The sequence below is a fragment of the Nothobranchius furzeri genome, chromosome 3 (genome assembly GCF_043380555.1).
Source record: "Nothobranchius furzeri strain GRZ-AD chromosome 3, NfurGRZ-RIMD1, whole genome shotgun sequence".
Classification (NCBI taxonomy): Eukaryota; Metazoa; Chordata; class Actinopteri; order Cyprinodontiformes; family Nothobranchiidae; genus Nothobranchius; species Nothobranchius furzeri.
This window is the reverse complement of record NC_091743.1, coordinates 89,582,801-89,602,576: the sequence shown is the minus strand read 5'-3', so window position 1 is coordinate 89,602,576 and position 19,776 is coordinate 89,582,801. Positions and strand designations below refer to the sequence as shown.

General features: G+C 41.7%; 1 protein-coding gene across 3 annotated transcripts in view; it reads left to right on the top strand.

Annotated features, from left to right (window-relative positions):
* The window catches only part of cnih3 (cornichon family AMPA receptor auxiliary protein 3), a 78,678-nt gene extending 59,955 nt beyond the window's left edge, over nt 1-18,723 (top strand). Inside the window, exons 5-7 of one of the 3 annotated variants that reach the window (XM_070549760.1) lie at nt 6,491-6,637; nt 11,564-11,619; nt 16,764-18,723. In XM_070549760.1, the coding sequence (XP_070405861.1) occupies nt 6,491-6,637; nt 11,564-11,594 (178 nt within the window). In that variant the 3' untranslated portion in view covers nt 11,595-11,619; nt 16,764-18,723. Of the gene's footprint in view, nt 1-6,449; nt 6,638-11,563; nt 11,620-16,763 lie in introns of those variants that run through there. The other 2 variants (XM_054733596.2, XR_008559627.2) reach the window with 2 other exon arrangements.
* Nucleotides 18,724-19,776: the final 1,053 nt, after the last annotated feature.

Here is a 19,776-nt window from a genome sequence, read left to right as displayed (position 1 = left end):
GCTCTCTGCTACTGTCTGTGTTAGATGTGGGCTCCTGGCAGTTTGTTTGATTTAAGCTCGTGTGCTCAGCTGGGAGAGGCTCAGAGGAGAGGAAAACATCTTGCTGTCTCATTAACTGCACACTGTGCCAGATGCCCACCGGCGGCTACAGCTGCTGCAGCTGGGAGGTGGGGGGGGTGAAAGGCAGAGAGCATAGAACAGGAGGAGAGGGGGTGATGGGGAGAACTGACAGGAAGGAGATTCAGAGAGATGGGGGACAGCTCGTTTTGCATGTGTGTGTAGATGCATGCAGCCATCTTAGCTTCTGTACAGAATTCACAGACTTTTTATTGAGATTGGTAAAGGAAGAGTCTGACAGCTGATCGTGGACCAATACTGAAGCTCACTGCGATTCTGGAGAATAAGCTGAAGATCTCAGAAGTCACTGGACTACGTCACCAATCACTCATTTGATTAAAAACTACCAAAAGCATCTTTAACACAGTTTAGATGTCAAGTGGAGGATTATAGCTGAATCTATAACACTTCACCTGTGAGGGTAAAACTGTGAGGGTTGTTTTCAGTAGTCAGACATCAGTTCTGATTGCATTACAACCAGACAGGACACGGGGGCAGAGAAAAAAAAACTGACTGCTTAAAGGAGTAAATTTTATTTGTTTTGTCTTAATTTATCTGTTTCTTGTGTTGAGAATTTTTTAAATAGTTACTTAAACTTTACACGAGCTAAAACTCCTTAAAGAGGACTGCTTTGTAGAACTTTTATCTTCCCTTCTGCAGTTAGAGAGGTGAAATCGGCCATGTGGGACTGCCTTCTCTTGAGAACCACCGACTTAGCCAATAACATCACGTCTGACCGCCGTGGCACCCAGCACGAGTGCTGCACATCTGTGTTTAGCCTCGTCTTTCTGGCATCACCTTGTTCAGGCCAGGATCGTCATCCACCAATCACATGGCTTCCTGTAAAAGTCATCCACATGGCCTCCTGTAAGAGAATAAAAACATGTTTAAAAGTGCATTATGTAGAAATGAAGGGAAAATGACATCCTGTGGTAAAACGTGGTTACTGCAACTAAGGGTGGGCGATATAGCCTAAAATCTATATTGCGATATAATTAGAAAAATATGCGGTAACGGTATATATTGAGAAATATGACTTTCTTTTGTGTATTTGTCAAAATTGACAGTTTCTAAACATACTCACATACCAGATACATTGCAGCAGCAGCAGAATAAACACACTTCAAACAGTATAACATGCCATTTTAAGAAAAGTTATTGTGCAAAAATCAAAAAGCTTTACGAGTAATATTTAAGATGTGTAACAGATCAATTTCCAAAAAAATGGAACACACCATTCTTTAATAAAAAATAAAATTTTGGATATTTTAAATAAAAATACAAGTAAAAGTTAGCAAAACACAAAAGTTTTTAAAATAAAGTGCAAACCTCGTAACGTGGATCGAGCGTCTTAATCGTGTCCCGAAAGCCGCTTTTCTCCACTGTAAGAAACGGCACCGTGTCCTTCCACAGGTACGTGGTAATGGCGTTTGTAAGATCAATCCACCGTTGATTATTTCTCTCACACTGAGTGCCTTTAGCAAATGCTTGTAAAATATCCGTCTGCTGGTGTGTAAGACCACCTTTTTTCTTACCGCTCGACTGACTGGGCGTTTGTTGAGGACGCAGTTTTTGGCTTTCTTCATATTACACATCGTGCTTCGTTTTGAGGTGGTAAAACTAATTAGATGTATTCCCTCTATTCGTTAATACTTTCTTCTGGCATACTTTGCAGAATTCTGCTCCACATCTGACTCCTTAAAGCCAAACCAAGTCCAAATGACCGATGTTGCACCGGTCTTCTTCACGAGAACCTCCTCCTCCACCACAGGCTCCATGCTTTCAGCCTCAACAGACACCGCTTGATGACGTCATCAACATGTGCTACCGCGATAGGCCGATATAGTCAAAATCTCTACCGTTGGCCAAATTAATTTCATTTCTACCGTATACCGTTTATACCGCCCACGCCTAACTGCAACCACTTTAAAACAACTCTGGAGCTTTTTGCTGGCCGTTGTAAAATTACAGTTGTGGGCCCTGCTGTGTTAGCTTGCAGGAGACACGGCACTTCCACATTCACTGATGGTTAACAGTAGTTACTTTCCTCCTTCCTTTGTTTTGAAAGGAGAAAAACTGACAACCCAGCAGCCAGCTGGATATGAAACATGTATCAGCATAACTTTCCTTCCGAAATGACTGAAACATTTTGGGACTGTAAAATTCTCACTATTTGCAGCAGTAATTTCAAATAGTTGAACTGGACAACATTAAGACTTGCTTTGTATTGTGTGTGGGTGTGGGGCGAAAATAATTTCTGAGGTATTTGTGTGCATTAGGACCATGAAAATAATGGGTGAGAACTTCCTGCAGTTTATTTTTTTGTGTATTTATGGTCCATATTTTCCATTGTAGCGTGATGATTGACAGTACCACTACATATTAAAAGGACATTATGGAAGTGTGACAGCCAAAACATGTATAGAAATAATAAAAGTCTTCTTCATACATTCTCCTGCAATGCCCTGGTCCTGTAGAATGAGCCCTGGCATTTTTACTGTGATTGCCTGTTTTTCTGTAAAATCACAGAAAAAGAGAGATGCTCGGGTCGAGCAGGCTGCTTCATGCGCGTTCACGCTCAGGCATCGCCCGTAGCATTTGCTATCCGTAGCTTTAGCAGCAGAGAGAGAGGCAGTGCCACTTTGTCGCTGTTCCTAACGCCTAGTGACAAAGCTAGCTACATTTCTGAGGACCCTTAGCTACTTTCTGTAGAACTTTCTTCTAGATATTTCCTGCTAATTAGCAACAAAACAGCCATTTTCACTCCGAACCGTTCTTTGAACGTTGTTTCAGCTGTCATCAAGGATATAAATGTTACAGATACTGTGATGGTTACTGGTGTGTAGCTCACCTAGTAAGATGTCTGACTCTCATGCAGAAGACCTGGGTTTGATTCTGGATGTGAACATAGTACATTTAGAGTTTCTTTTTTTACATTAATGGTATATTTTTTACAGTAAGATGCCCAAATTTTTATTTGAGACTTGCCGAACGGCATTGAATTCATAGATAAAAAAGATGCACGGGGCAGAAAAGCCATTGTTCTTCAGGACACAGGCCCAAGATCGTGTGATGTACAAACTGAAGAACGTCAGGTGCTCGGACGGAATCGTCGTCATCTGCTGAAGAGCAGTGAGACCTTTCAGGAAGGACAATGTGAGGACGCTATAGATGCTGATGTACCCCACGTAGAGACATTAACTGATGTACATTTAGATGGACATGAGAAACACACAGTTGATGTTTCTCCAGAAGCTGCATTGAGGAGGTCACAGCGCACAAACAGCCGGTTAGACTTAGTTATGCATAGCGATGTTCTTGTCATTCATTATAGTTAAGCTTGTTGTTCATACTTCAAAGGAAAGGGTTGATATGTTGTAGAAAGTCATGGTTTTACATGGGTGACCAGCAGAGGTCGCTGTATTTTAAAGAGCACATTAGGGAAGCACATGAAGAAAGACCACAGTTGGTGTTGATGTCTAATAAAGAAATGTTTGTCTGAGCCGCAGGATGAGACACGAAACGGTCTGCTGTGTGATCCTTCACCAACTCTTAAAGAACAAAACAGCGTGAATATTGATTAACTTTTTAAATCGAACACGTACTGATCTTCAGAAATGGATCATTGTAAAAACAATACTCATTTTAAATTCATTGATTTAAGCATCTTGTTCGTTCATCACATATGATTATGTAAGCTCATGAGTTGTAAAGTCATGTCGGCTTCCCGTAGGTTCACTTTATTCAGAGTGAAGAATGTTGACGTCTGGCTTTACCCAGAGATCGCAGGAGCTCTGCAGGAGACCTGGAGTGAAACTGTCGGTCTTCTTGTAAGTAAACAAGCACTGAGCAGAACCTTCTGGACTTGGAGGCCTAATAGATAGTGGGTTCATGTCTGCAAATGAAAGGCCATCCTGTTAGTTATATGGTGAAAAGTGACCGTTTGGTACGTTACACCATGACGTTCATCTGAAGGTCTAAAGATGTTTAAAAAGCAAAAGTTAATCATTCCTCTTTGCGTACAAAGAAATTAATCTGAAGAGTTTTAATCAGAATCAGAATCAGATTAATTTTATTGCCAGCGCTCCTTTCAGAGCGTAGGAACTTGACTCCATAGTACAACCTGACCAAGGTTACACACACACACACATATAGACAAGACAGATACAGGCAGACCATGGGAGCAGCCATAACGGCGCTCCTTTGTAGATGAGTAAGGGAATACACGAGGGAAGTTCAGGGATGGAGAAAAAAGGCATTAACAGAGTTACACCAGCAGGGTGTAGCACTCCAATGCAAAAAAAACACCCGACATGTAAGCAACAAACGTCACAGTTCACAACATGAGACCCGGTAGGTAGGGGGGAGGGGCTGGGATCCTGGTTTCCCCAGCGGGGGCGGCCTGTGTGGCGCTCAACCAGCTGGCTCCGCAGGTGGGAGGGAGGTCATGGGGAAGCATAGAGAGTAGTGAGTCCTTTAGCTTGATGACCTCGGTAGAGACCACAATCTGAAGGCGGGGGGAGGGGGGGGGGAGAGATAGAGTTTCACAGCATTTGTCAGCATTCCTTCCAGCGTGGGGGGTTTGCATGCAACTCCAAGGCTGCTTATGGCGTCAGATTCGATAACAGAACTTTGTTTGGGTCAGGCAGAGATAATTTTTCCTCTCTGCCTTAAGTCTGTATTGATCATTCAAGTCCTCCAGTGAAGCCAATTCAGTGATTAAACATCTCCACACCGTCCGGTGACCCTTTCCGAGATGTTATCAATCCTGCGCGCTAACACCGGTAACGCAGCTAAGACATTGTCCAGCTTGCGATTCACCTCGAGCAACGTCCCAGTCTGTGAGGTATCCACACGGACGGTGCCGTCCATGGTTGCGGGTCGCCCTCCAATCGCTCCCGTCATCCCAATTTTACGGAAAGCCAGATATCCTCCCACTCCAATCAGAAGAAATCCAGCGATCATCAGGCCAAATAGCCACACATCTTCGATGTCCTCAATGGACAGCTGAGATAGACAGATGATATTCCACTTCTTCCAGGAATCAAACATATATCCCGCTGCATGTGTCCCTTGAGGACAAGCGTGAGCCCCCTCCTCCGTCCTCATTGTAGAAAAAATTTTATCAATCGCGTTGAATGACCAATTAATTAAATCCATGTTGAAAAATGTATTGTATTTCAGTTCACATACATCCATTTGACGTGTGTGTGTGTGTGTGTGCGTGCGTGTGCGCGTGTGTGTGTGTGTGTGTGTGTAGGGTCATTATGATAAGATGTTTAAATACTCACAACATCAGGCTGAGGTTAGAGTCTCTGGGCATCTTAGGAGGTCACAGACGTCCTCTCAGTCAGACAGTTCTGCACCACTCTGGTTCAAAACAAACCAGTATACCAATACTATGTTTATTATGTGTATTTATAGTACACACCTGTGGTTCTGAGATGACATCAGTGGCCCGCTGATGCTGTGAAAACTCTGGGGTACCCAGATATGATCCTTACTATGTTGATTAAAATAAATGAATTAGTGAGAAATGACATCAAGGCGAGGTATGTGGGGAAGAGTATTGCACTATGTTGCAACCGACCACACAACACGTACCACCCATAGCTGAAGCTGTATGCTTTGTCTGGTCATGTGTCGTGGCGGCGGGGGGCGTGGCCCTGCTCCCGTGACATCACGCTCCAAAGCCCTATTGATGTAAACCACATCCACTTCCGGGTTAGGCCACGCCCACTCCGAGTACAGATACAAATAGTGGTGTACTTGCTCATCCCTAGTTCTTATACTGCACGTTCTGCATTGTAACTGCTCGTCCTTTAACTTTGACTTTTTCTTTTAAATCTTAAAATCTAAATTTAATTGTGTGTACTTTCCTTGTGCTGTCACGTTGATTTTAATGTTCTTCATCTTCTTTGGAAATTGGAAAGCACATTGATTTGCTTTATAAATAAATAAAGCTTGCCTTCAGTTCAAAACAAATTTGAATTTTGTTATTACAACATTTAATTTTTACTTTATTTAAAATATATTAATCTTTACTTATGTTAGAATAATTTTTGTGTTGCATTACTTGAAAAAATAATCCTAACATATAATGTACTTGAAATGTTTAGTATTTTTAAAATAAGTTTTGCACGTTAAATGTTCTTTTAATTGCATGCTATAATATTCTACTGCAGCGTATCTGATACGTGAGAATTTTCAAAAATTTGGTCATTTTGAGATATATAAAGAAAAAAATTATATAGAATGTATTGAGAAAAATATGACAGCACGTAGAGGATTTGAGGCCATCTCTACCTTCCTCCTCTTTCTTCTGTGTCTAGAATGGGTGAACTACCCAGGTTTTGGTCTTTGCCCTCTGTGGTAGGTACTTTCATTCCCCAACGGATACCAAGGAGATCCTGTATGACCCAGCGTCTGTGATGAACGGAGACACGCTGAAGTTCTGCCAGAAGGAAGCCTGGTGCAAGCTGTCATTCTTCGTTTTGTCCTTTTTCTATTATCTTTATTGGTGAGTAACCCATGTGCTACAACACTCACTCTTATCGGAAACTGGTCTCTACTTAACACCTGTTAGTTGAGCTCAATGTTAAAGGGGACATATTATGAATATTTATTTTGCAAATTTGTGTAGATGAAATACTTCCCACATTGCAAGGTTGACATCAGAGGGCCCAGAGACTGCAGTCCCAAGCTCAGATCATCTAACCACTACATGGGAAAAGCACACGTGAGCTTATGTTTGTGTTCTGAGGGACAGCTGCAGCCATGTTGGTTACGTGGGTTAGCCTTCAAGAAACAACATAAATAATAAAGATAATTTTTCCATTTAGAGATTAAATCAGAGATCTTCAATATAATCATTGGCACTGAAAATAGGGAGTGGAGGCAGTCGCAGTCAGGCTGGGGGTGGAGGGGAGCACCAGCTGATGGGTAGGTTGCAACGGTGGAAAGATTCAACCAGTTGGGGGTCACTGGATTAAACTTTTGGAATGATTTAAAAAGAATGGCCTGTATGGTAAATGGCCTGTATTTGATGTAGAGCTCCGGGAGTTGACGTCACGTCTCCCGGCATGCAACAGCACAAATCGAAACGGCGCCATCTTGGCAGGCAGAAGCCCGCAGCTGGACTATTTAACATTGTCAGAAAACTCAATCAAACGGGAAATATGGTAGATTCCTGTTGTGCCCCAGGATGCAGAACAGACGCGGACGGCATAAGGAATGAGCCCTCTACAGGATTCCCCAAGATCCGGAGCGCCGCAAACGTTGGATCATTGCAATAAAACGCGCTAGTGACCGGGCTAAAATGAAGCTGTGGGATCCCGAGAGTAAAGGTTTTCACTTATGCAGCGACCGCTTCATATCAGGTACTTAAACCAACGTTTCCTCAACTGTGTATGGTATTTATTTTAAATGCTTTTATTACGATTCTTAGTGGGCTTCCTAAACTTATTTTGGCGGTGCTTTTTCTGTCTTATTACTCATAGCAACAAGTAAACGTCACGTAAAACGTTGCCTCGTGAGTTCTGCGTGCTGCCGTTTACGTGTTTTATGATCACAGCAATTAACCGGCTAAGCTGTATTTAATTTTTAAGCAATGGTTGATCAGTTGTCAGATCACACATAAAAAGCACTTTGGATTGCTATTGTCTGTCTCACCGAGTCAGATCTCAGACAGATCCTGAGACGCTCCTGCCTGACATATTTATTTTATTCACGGAAAAAATCAAACTAGTGATTTCTCTTGGTGTTCAGTTTATACATTCAAACAGCACAGCACTCTATTTAAACTACTTACATGTAAATCTGTTATTTGTCCATCCATCCATCCATTTTCATCCGCTTATCCGGAGTCAGGTCGCGGGGGCAGTAGCCTAAGTCGAGAGTCCCAGACTTCCCTCTCCCCAGCCACTTGGGCCAGCTCCTCCGGGGGAATTCCAAGGCGTTCCCCGGCCAGGTCCGGTAAGAAGTCCGCTCCGACAGCTCCTGGCGTTTTTAAAAAGTATCCCAGGGGCACGGTAAGGGTCGGAGATGTTTAGTCTAATTTCTGACTATATAAAACGATTTCTTCGGTTTTAAAGTGTGAAGTAAACTCCGACGAAGTAAAATCCAAGCTGATCCCGTTCATTTTGTTCACATTTGTTGCCTGCCAACATGGCGTCTACTCTCTGAGAGTCACGTGACATCCGGAGCTCTATAGCACCTTCTAGAGTCCTGGAACCCCTCAAGGCGCTTTACAACACAATCAGTCATTCACCCATTCACACACACATTCACACACTGGTGGGGATGAACTACGATGTAGCCACGGCTGTCCTGGGGTGCACTGACAGAGGCGAAGCTGCCGAGCACTGGCGCCACCGGTCCCTCCGACCACCACCAGCAGGCAACGTGGGTGAATTTAAAGAATAATTTAAAAACAAAATTCTCTTGGATCAAGCAGAAACTCAGAGGAAAAGGAGGAAACAAGGAAATAAAAACAAATAACTTTGCTGATAGAAGAACCGAATGACCCCTCATGGACCACCTTTCATTTTCTTTCTGGCTCCTTGATTTAACGGTGGAATAAGTTAGCTTCAGAATGTGTACTTGTGGCAGAAACTCATCCCATTGACCGAGGGAGACGCTCCTGCATTTAAACACAGTTTGATGCTTCACTGACAAGCGAAATAGCAGCTGTATTGGTCATGTGACTACTTCCTAAACAATATGCACACCAACGCAGGTGTCGCTCTAACGAGCGAGATGCATGCGCCGGTGTGTCAGTGTCGCTGGACCCACCACTAGTTCCTACTCTAGAACACGGTCTTTAAATAAACGTTTGATTTTTCAATATTCCTGGCTGCCTCCTGGATTTACCAGCATTTTGGGTTCTGCTACAACATCCATCATTTTCTGACACCTATAGGGAAACCTTACATACACAAGCGCGTGTACGCACACAGGTGCTCTCACAAATATGAACTTTTTAAACACACAACCCACCGCTGTGGTTGGCACTAAAGACATTATAAATGCTTTTCAGCAAAAATTGTTACTGTTACATATCCTCATTTGGTTGGCACAGCGATATTTTGGTTCTGCTGAATTTATGTGTGTCTCCTTTTTTCCCCGTTAGTGCAGGCCTAGAAGCAGATTCGTGTACATCCTTTATTGTTTATTTATGTAACCTCACTTTTTCTCCCCCATTACTCTTATATTTCTGTCTCCGTTGGGCTTTAAAACTACTGAAGATATTTCTAATAAAATTTTGACATCAGGCATTGCGTTTGTAGCGACATGAATGGCCTCATTTTGTGACCCAAAGGTCACACTTCCCCAGCTAGGTCACGCTGTCCTGGCTGAACTTCTGGCCCACAAATGATCCATCACAGGAGACGTACAGTCTGCTAAAACCATCTTTAATCTGACTGCTTTTATCCGTCTGCTGTTCCTCCGCAAGATGAAGGACACTTCAAGATTTAAAATAATTGTTTTTAATAAACTCTTTTTACTGTTTATTACAAGGTTCATAAATGATCATCATAAATAATCATCATGGTTCAGTATAAATGTATTTAATTACTGAAATGACTTGTTATTCTTTGGTTAATAATAATTATTGTTTATGATAATCGGTAATGTTTGATCAGCAACAAGAAGGTCATTTGCACTTATACACACCGTGCAGAGGGGACAGACCAGGGTAAAGGTAACTTGCTCTCACACGTCTTTGCTCCATAACAACAAGCTTTCTGTCTCTGAGAGGGCGTGTCCTGAGGTTTTAACTCCTCAGTTCAACTCCAGTTCTTGAACCAACCAGATACTCTTCGTGGCGATGAGAGTCCATGACGATAAGGGTCGGCCGCCCTGAAGCCTCCACCTAAGCTGTTCTGCCACGCCGATAGAATCGCTCCGAATAAACGCCGCCTGTAACCAGCTGACGCAAAACTCCTTCAGAGTTACTGATTTTGAGACGCAACTAGTTTCATCAGTCGTTGTGACCCGGAGACATCTCAGGACCGATTTGGTCACACTAAGGTCCCTCTACCAACCTCGTGCTCGGAGGTCATCATCTCCACCTGACATCTCGGATCCAACAGAGGGTCTCCTGACTGGGTGAGGTAGACACTTCCAACAGATGGTGTCTGTATGCTGTTCTCTACAAGAAATGACTCCGTTAGCTGCAAAACAACGTTTTTCCACCCAGAACGCGTTTCTCTCTCTGAAAGAAATCTTCTGAGATCCATCCACGCATCCAACACACGCATTTCATTCTAGTTTCCATTCAGACACAGGTTTGCTTTTAATACCAAGTTTTAATATCAAAGCTGTTATAAACTGTCATTTATAAATTGTCATTTTTAAATAGTTAATAATAAATTCTTAACTTTTTGAACCTGACTCTTCTTTGAAATGAAACACAGAGTGGTGTATATTTGGTTATTGAATAAGCAAAGATTCCATTAAGTCTTCTGTTTAATAAATAAACTTTTGCTATTACATTTAAATATCTTAAATTAAAAATTAATCTTTGGATTAAATATAGACCAGGCAGGTTGGTGTATGAACTTCTATCGATTGTGTAAATATCCTGGATATTTATCCATGATACAAGCTTCATATGCTAATTTGTCTGATCTTTCTCTGGATCTAACAAAGCTGATCGCAAACAGCGTTAATTCTAGTATGTAGATTATCTACGCTACACGTTACACCTTAAAGCTACACTGCTTCACCTGTGAGTAAAACTGTAAGGCTTGTCTTCGGCACTCAGACATAATTCAGATTGCTTTACAGCCAGACAGGACATGGAGAGAGAGGGGGAAAAAAGTAACTGAAAACATTTAAGTATTCCTTATTCCTACCGCATATATCAGCTATATTGGTATCGGAAATTAAGAGTTAAACAGTACTGGTATATAGGGAACAATATTTGGTTAAAAAAAAAAAGCCTATACTGAACATCACTAATATGCATACAAACGATACCTGTCACCAAACACCGACAGTAAATGGGTGAATGTTTTTTTCTACATTCGGAGTGTTTATGTTGACGGTAGAGAGCCACGTTTGTCAGCACAAAAAGCGCATTTTGCATAATATGTCCCCTTTAAATGAAAATGATCGACTGATTCCAGTCATTAAATCGGTTAACTGTAAACCACCATGAGAGAAAACCTTTGATTATAGAACCATTTTCTCCAAAAAAAGCTACATGTTTGCTCACGAGGACAGGTATGATTCTTCTCCAAGTACGTCTAATGATTTCTTGATGTTTTTACTGAACTTGTGTAATGAAAATGATTGATTGATTGATTGATTGATTGATTGATTGATTGATTGATTGATTGATTGATTGATTGATTGATTGATTGATTGATGATTATGTCTGTGACTAACTGTGCTGTTATTAATCTCTGTATTTTGTTCCATTTGTCCCATGGTACTGCAGTGTGTGGAACCTGGATATATCCCTCTATTAGCTCTTATCAGGGAAAACACTCAAAGGTACGAAACTTAAAGTTTTCATCATGATGTTATGTGAAACAAGATGTACGCAGAAAAAATAATCAGGAAAAAATGAAGTTGTGATTAATTTTTTTTTCTTGAAAGGTTAAAAAAGCTTTATGATTATAAGGTTTAGGGGGTTTGTGATTTTTTTTCTTCTCATCCAGAAAAGCAGTAGAAATATGAAATGACAATATTATGAATGAACATCACTTCAGATCCTTACTGGAGCTGAGCAATCAGCAAAACAGATTCCCATCATAATGTGTACGTGCAGCTCCAGGAGGACAGAAAAACTGTAAAAAGTTCTGCAAATGGTGGAAGCGGAGCTCTTGTCCGCTAACAAAGATAATGCAACAAGGAGATCACACTGATGTTTACTGGCCAAACCACTTTGATCCATGTACATTTCCCCCTCGTCCACTGAGTTTTCACCAGCATCGGAAAAACATCACTAGCCTGGCTCAATCCAGGCCTTGGCGCGGGCCTGGCACCCCACCCAAGGTAAACAAATGGGGAGGTGATCCACGGCACGTCCAGTGACTAGCTGTATGCTGGATGGCGATGTTTAGGACGACTGGATTTATTTGATTTTTGTCTTGAGCACCCACTAGAAGAGGCTTCTGTGATTACACCGAGCTGCACCAGCAGACTCTGAGCCATTAATGTTCCTGAACGGCTAAAATAATTCAACAGTAAAACGTATTGACTATTCAGCGTTTATCGGTGTATGTTTTTCTGTACAACATGTCATCTGGCAGGTAGCTTCACATCTATTCTGATCATAATATTAATATGGAGACTCTCATGTAATCTTTTCACTACCTGGTGGAGTCATCCGGAAACGGATTCATTTATTTTGTCCAGTAGCAGTTGACCCACACATTTACTATTTGGACGGTTTCCCTGATGCATTTGTCAAAGCTAGGACGTAAAGCAGTGAGGATGCTTTAAGTGATATTTTCAAACAGCCTGTAGAATTAATGCGTTTTCTTTAATGAAAACAAGATATGTCAGAGATTAAAGAAATGTGAAATGATGCACCAGACAAAAATCAACGTTATCCGTGAAAAATGAAAAAAAAAAACACCCAAAAGACAATGAATGGTGAGTGAGTTGCACTTGTGTAGCACTTTTCTGAGTCAGAGGACTCCAAACTGTGACAGGCTGAGCAAAGCCCGAGACTGCAACCCTCCGGTTACGGGGCAGTCCATTATTCAACAAGTCGTAAAGAACTTTTCTATTGATCTGCCTGCAAGTTTGAGATGAAAGGCTAACAAAAGATGGATAAATGAATTAGAAGTGAGGCAACCTGAAACCTGCTCTGTGGGACTTGATTATTACTGAGCCTGCTCCTAAAACCCAACTTACCTTCCTCAACCACATCTCGTCTCTCACGCATTTATAGAGCTGTTCCTGACACTAGGGATGTGAATCTCCACCTCTGAGGCCGATTAAATTCGTATCTTGATACTCTGCCAGCGATACGATACAATAACGATACGGTGAAACCCTCTTCAGTTCTGGAATGCAAGCGTTGCATTTTCCAAATATGGTATGGGTCGGACAACTGGCCCGGCACCGCCCCTTTCTGCATGCATCTTATCCTCCCTCGCTGAAGACAGAAAGAAAGACAGACGCAACAACCTTGTCATCCCCTATGTAGCCGATGTATCAGAGAAACTCAGGAGGGTTTTCTCCAAACACAACATACCAGTGTACTTCAGGCCCAGCAACACACTCAGACAGAAACTGGTTCACCCGAAAGACAAAACTCCTAAACACAAACTGAACAATGTGGTGTATGCTGTACAGTGCAGCGAGGAATGCCCAGACCTCTACATCGGAGAAACCAAACAGCCACGTCACAAGCGCATGGCACAACATAGAAGAGCCACCTCCACGGGACAGGACTCAGCAGTCCATTTGCATCTAAAGGACAAAGGTCACTCTTTCGAGGTTGCCAACGTTCACATTTTGGACAGAGAGGACAGATGGTTTGAAAGAGGAGAAAAGGAAGCCATTTATGTCCACTGTGAGCAACCATCTTTGAACAGAGGCGATGGTTTATGACACCAACTGTCTGCCATCTATAATCCAGTTTTGAGATCCCTTCCCAGATGCCTCAACGCCCACGCATATCCTGGGCCATCTGACCTCAGGAATTCACATGATAGGGTGGGGCCAGGCTTCACAATGAGCTCACCCGAAACTCTGGCTGAACAGGACCCACACCCACCCTCAATGTGTTTATGTAGAAGATCATCAGGGGGTCTTTTGTTCCCTCTTCGGGGGGGGAAACTCCCACTGGGTTTAAATCTGGGACTCTCCACCATTTGACCGTAGAACTGAAGAAGCCTCTCGGATGAGAGGTGAAACGTCTCCAAGCAACTCAAAGAAGTCCAGACGCTTTTCTTTCAAAGCTCATTAGATTATTTGCTGTTAGAACAACTTCTGGACTCAGAATCAGCTGCTTGACTTGTCTAGTCTGCCATTTTACGCAGTCCTTGCCTTGCTGAGTGAACTTTTTAGTGCCCTCTACTGGCTGGTAAATGTAAACACAAACACAGTGTCATGCTCGACAGGGCAGCTACATCGTAGCTGATCCCCACCAGTGTGTGAATGTGTGTGTGAAGGGGTGAATGACTGATTGTGTTGTGAAGCGCTTATTCGAGTACTGCAGCCCTGGACACATAAACAGCCACTGTGATTCTTTTTGTGGAGCTACAAATGATTCCTAAAACATTTACAAGTAATGAGGTGTTCACAGGGCAACATAATTTTACATATAACCAATGACAATTGTGACTTTAGAAAGTAATAAATAATCTATGAACATTGCCAAATGTGTTAAAGCGTGTTTGTAAATGTTCAATTAATCATTATTTAACCATTTGTAAATGCCAACTCAAGCATTTATATGTAGTGTCTAATGCATTGTAAATTATCCTAATAACTTACTAAACACTTATAAATGTTTAATAACAAAACATTATTAGAAAGTGTTAGCATTAGTTCTGGGATCAATAAAATGACAACAGTGCCCACATTTATGCACCGGCCTAATTCTGTTTAAACAATTATTGCTCATTTTCTGTAAATCCTACAAACTTCGTTTCACTTCTCAAATATCACGGTGTGTGTCTCCTACATGATATGTTTGACAGAAAATTTTATTCTCACAACCAATGATTTATACAGGGATATCAAGGGAGGGGAACCGTAATTGTCAATTGTTTTATACTTGGGGAGGGGGGCTGGGATGGGAGTATGGGATCTATGGGGCCATTTTAGTCTGTGAAGCACTTTGAGTTGCATTTTTTTGGATGAAAAGTGCTGTATAAATAAAGTTGATTTGATTTGATTTTGATTAACAAAACTTTCACATGCCACTGTACAACAACAGGAAACCATCAGGGTAACAGTCTGCTATACAAAAGGACACCAGAGGAAATGTATGATTTTGTCATGTCTGCGTCTCCCTCATGTGTCTCCTTGTGTTGCTCCATCCCCCTCTAAGGATCCCCTCATGTGTCCCCTGGTCTGCAGCCCCTCCAGATTATCCCTCCCAGGTCCTGTGCTCCCGTTGGTCTCCCCCAGTCACCCCTCTGCAGTTTTTCTATAAGGTTGTCCATTACTACAACCCGCCGCGTGCTCTCAGGTCTGAAGATAAGCTCCTCTGTTCCGAATGCTCGTTTAAAAAGCCGTGGAGAGAGGGCTTTCTCTGTCTGTGCACCCAAGCTGTGGAACGCATTACCACTGCTAGTGAGGCTAGCACCAACAGCTAGCATTTTTAAATCACGCCTGAAAACTCACTACTTCAACCTAGCTTATACCACATAATTATGACCATCACTTACATCTGCACTGTTTAAAAATGGACTTCACAATATCAACTTCCGTATTATTGAGGTTCTTTTTTAAAATGTTTTTCTAATTTTTTATTCTCCCTGTGTTTTATTGATTTTTAACTGTTAGTTTTAGGAATTTAGTTGTATTTCCTTTTTATCCTTTATCTGTGTTCTACATGACTGTATGACGCCGGTTTAATTAACTAACATTTTTAGTGTACAGCGCCTTGTTTGGTTGTAATGCCTTGTTGAATGGGCTTTATAAATAAAATTGGAATTGGAATTGGAAATGTTCAGCTGTTCATATAATTAGTCTCTTTAGTGTGTTTCTTTCCCCACCGGTTTTGGTAGTTTTCCTTCCCCCTTAGAACATTAGTTATTTAGCTTGCTCTTCTGGTCTTTAGGGTTTTGCTCTTAGGTCGTGTTAGTTTCCTCTCCCTGATTAGTTAATTGCTTTCACCTGGTTCTCTCCCCACGCACCTGCAGCTTATCTTCCACTCATCATGCCCCAGTGTATTTAACCCTGTCTGCATCTCTGTTTGTTGTTGGGTCATTGTTTGTGTCACCCTTGTCTCGTTCCCCCTCTCTAGATTTTGGGTTTTGGATATCTCTAGGTTTTGTTATTAGGACTTTTTGATTTTTGTTTTTGGCTCGCTGCCTTTTTGGATTTAGTCTTTAATAAAGGATTTTACGTTATTTCTACCGACCCTGTGTCAACCGGCATCTTTGGGTCCTGACCTCCTCTTGGCTCACAACGTGACAGATTCAGTGAAACAAAATCAAAAGTTTGATTAAAGAAGGATGGTGACTATCTGAGGTCAGACAGAAGAAACAAGAGAGGAAACAATCTTTTATCAAACTTTACTCAGGTTTGCACATAATGCTCATTAGCTTGTTTCTTTTTCATCATTTATTTCATTTTCTACAGACTGTTTTGTTTCTTTCTACAGAAATTAGAGAATTAAAAACCAAAACCTGATATGAAGAATGTTAATACTTGTCTGACTTGTTTCAGATATTTTACTTTACTGCAAGGTCAAATATCCAAAAGGCAGTAATCTATTATGCCTCTGGTTTGGAACAATAAACCTAAAACCAAAACCATAATACCTCAACCAATATAACCAGCTTTAACTCAAACTGCTGCGTAATAAATACTCATCCAGCAGCCAGAGCCCGGGGCCGACCACTGGCCCTTTGTTTCTTAGGCTGTTGGATGAGTTTCTTGCTGCTTTTACAAAATATAGTTTTTTTGTCTCACTTCCTGTTTTGTTTTCTCTTCTTGTGTTTCAGTTAGACCCACTTCCTGGTTACCGCATAACGTCCACCCTCAGTGAGTTGGGACAAACAGAACAGCATGCAGACTGATGCCACTGCCCATTGAGTCAGAAGGGAAGTGTAAAAACAGGGACTAAAGTCTATTCATTTATTTTACTGCGAAACCAAACAATGAACTCAGAACTGTTTTTCTGATTCGCGCCACAACGAGATGGTCGAGGACAAAATCTGCCGTTTACAGTTTGCTCTGAAGTTACACACTGCCTGGCATTACTCACACACAAGCACACACACACACACACCCTATCTCTGTCCTCTGACACGCCACTGTACATGCGGTGGACTCATGGTGGCCACAGCCCCGAGGGCAGAGAGCACAGTAGCATTTGCACAGTTTGTCTCAGGCACAGCGCACTAGAGAACCGTCCAGCCCGGCCCAGCTCGTCCCTTGCCCATTGACTGAAGTACTGTCTGGCCCGCCTCCTCCTCACAGATGTCTCACCAACTGTAGCTTCACTGGTGAGTCTGCAGCAGCAGCAGAGAGGTGGACCAAGATGGATTCCTCACAGAGAAAACAAATGAGCTCCTGAACGAGCTAACAGGCGAGTCGGTGGGATTTACTTTCTAACGTGACATCAGTGGCTTTCTGTGATGTGTTGTATTTTATAAATAAAAGGCATTTCTATCTGACTGACAGAACATATATTCTATACAACCAATGCCTTCTTGTGGTCGTCCTCGTGTTGTTCTGTTGTGAGAAACATTTATAAACTCAAACTAAAGAGCAGAGCTCATCGGAGGCTTTTGTGGTGGAAGAGCACACGTTCTTTGCACAAAAGGTTGCATTGCTCTTGCACGTGATTTCCAACATTTGGCTCTTTTTTTTTAGAGAATTAGTCCTGTTCTAGTGAGACAGGTGAAGGTCTTCCAGCGTGTAAAGGACTCAGCCCGGTCAGATGGGGAACAATGTGAATCTTTTCTATCTCTTTGGACAAAATGTTGTATTTTCACTACATGAGCTGATTTATGTTTGATTATGATGTGCTGGTGACTTACTTCTATGTTTTATCTGAAGATGAATGACAGCACCTTTATAACACAATATTTCAAGTCATAAAGATAATACCACAGCTAATGAATCTAGTGGCTGACATGAACATTTAACCCCATTGTCCACATGTAGCACACTTTTATCATGGACCTGCATCGCCACATCGACTGTAAGCACTCAAAGCCCATGGGAATGCCCTGTTTTTGTTGTTTTCTCTTATTCTGACTTGAGTTTTTTTTTTTAACACTGTTTGTGTGACCAGCCACACTAATGTTGAATATTGTTTATGAAATAAAAGAAACATCCCTTTTGTGTCTCTTTGTGACCCTGTGATGGACTAGCTACCAGTACGGGTGTGTTTTTTTGTGTGTGTGGGTCTTGGGCACAGTTTGCCATGTCGAGAGGGCTTACCCAAACATTCCTCAGAAGACACGCCTTGTTCAGATACAAAAGGTTTTTAACACTTTCTAAATGAGAATGTTCAAAACTCTTATGTGAGGTGAATATTACTCTTAACGAGTATCTTATAGTGATGTTAGTGTAAACATTGATTAACTTGTTAAATCAACACATACTGATTTGTGAAAAAAAGGATCATTGTAAGAACAATACTCATTTTAAATTAATTGATTTAAGTACAGATTATTGAAAGATTTGATTTAAACATCATAATTCATCACATATGATTATTTAAGCTTATGAGTATTAAAGTCCTGTAGTCTTCATTTATTCAGAGTGAAGAATGTTTGAGGTCTGGCTTTTATGCAGAGAGTGCAGGACCGTGGGTCCGTCTCAATGTTCTGTCTTCTTGTAAAAACAAGAACAAGCACTGACCAGAACCTTCTGGATTTGGAGGCCTGATAGATGGTGGGCTTATGTCTGTAGATGAAAGGTTATTATGTTGGTCAATTGCAGGGGCGGCGTTAGGCCCGGCTACTTGGGCTCAAGCCCCGAATGTTTTATGAAAAGCCCCAGATCTAAAACATGCAGTACCAAAGTCCAACTGAGAGGGAGCAGCTGGCAGTAGTTTGTATACAGCCTGCCTGAGCCTCCACCACTGAAGAAGCCCTTCAGCAGCCGCTGTCGGTACAGGATCTGCTCGGGTGCAAGATCGGCTCGGGGTCCTTCGACTGCCGATGACGTCAAAGTACGGCAAACCCACTCGGACAAAATACACTACACATCTATACTGTTGAAAAGAATTTAGCAGTTTCATTATTAAAATAATTTTTCTTACAACGTAAGTTTGTGTTTATAATGGTATTTGTAAAATAAAACACTATATTGTATTCATAATGTTGAACTCCTCTTTGAGCACATCCCTTGAAGGATCATAGGTATTAGCAACACCTGTGAAATTGTATTTGCAGGAAAGAAGTGTGTCCCGTTTACTGAAGTATTTTGTGTTTAGAGTTTTTGACGTCTTGTCCATGCGTAGTTCAGTTACGCTCATAGCTGCTAGCCAAAACTCTGGAGTTAAAAGTTTTCTGGCTTTACTAAAATACTTGTCTGTACTTATTTGATTGATGGTAGTTTTACTTTCTATTAGACTCCAAATGTAATCATTTGGCACGTTTCTAACTCATAATTTGTAATAATGTAATCGGTGGTATTAGCATTAGCGTTCCTATGGGTTTTTCCACGTATATTAGCATTGCGCTAACCACTCGCTGCCAAATTGCAGCCTTTGCAATTAGAAAATCTCCTTTTGTCACATCGCAATTTAATTGCACATGCAGTTAATCGTTCAGCCCTAATATACATGCAGCTCTATGCTAAAAGTGTATTTTCAAAGAGGTAATGATGGATTTCTTTGTAAAAGTTGTCCATCTTTCCAACAGAAAATTAGCCTGGACCAACGTAACGTGATAACAACGTAAAGTGATTACGTAATTACGTAAGGTTCATGTTCAGCCAATCAACTACTTTGACGCCACCGGCAGTCGACGGACCCCGAGCCGATCTTGTACCGACACC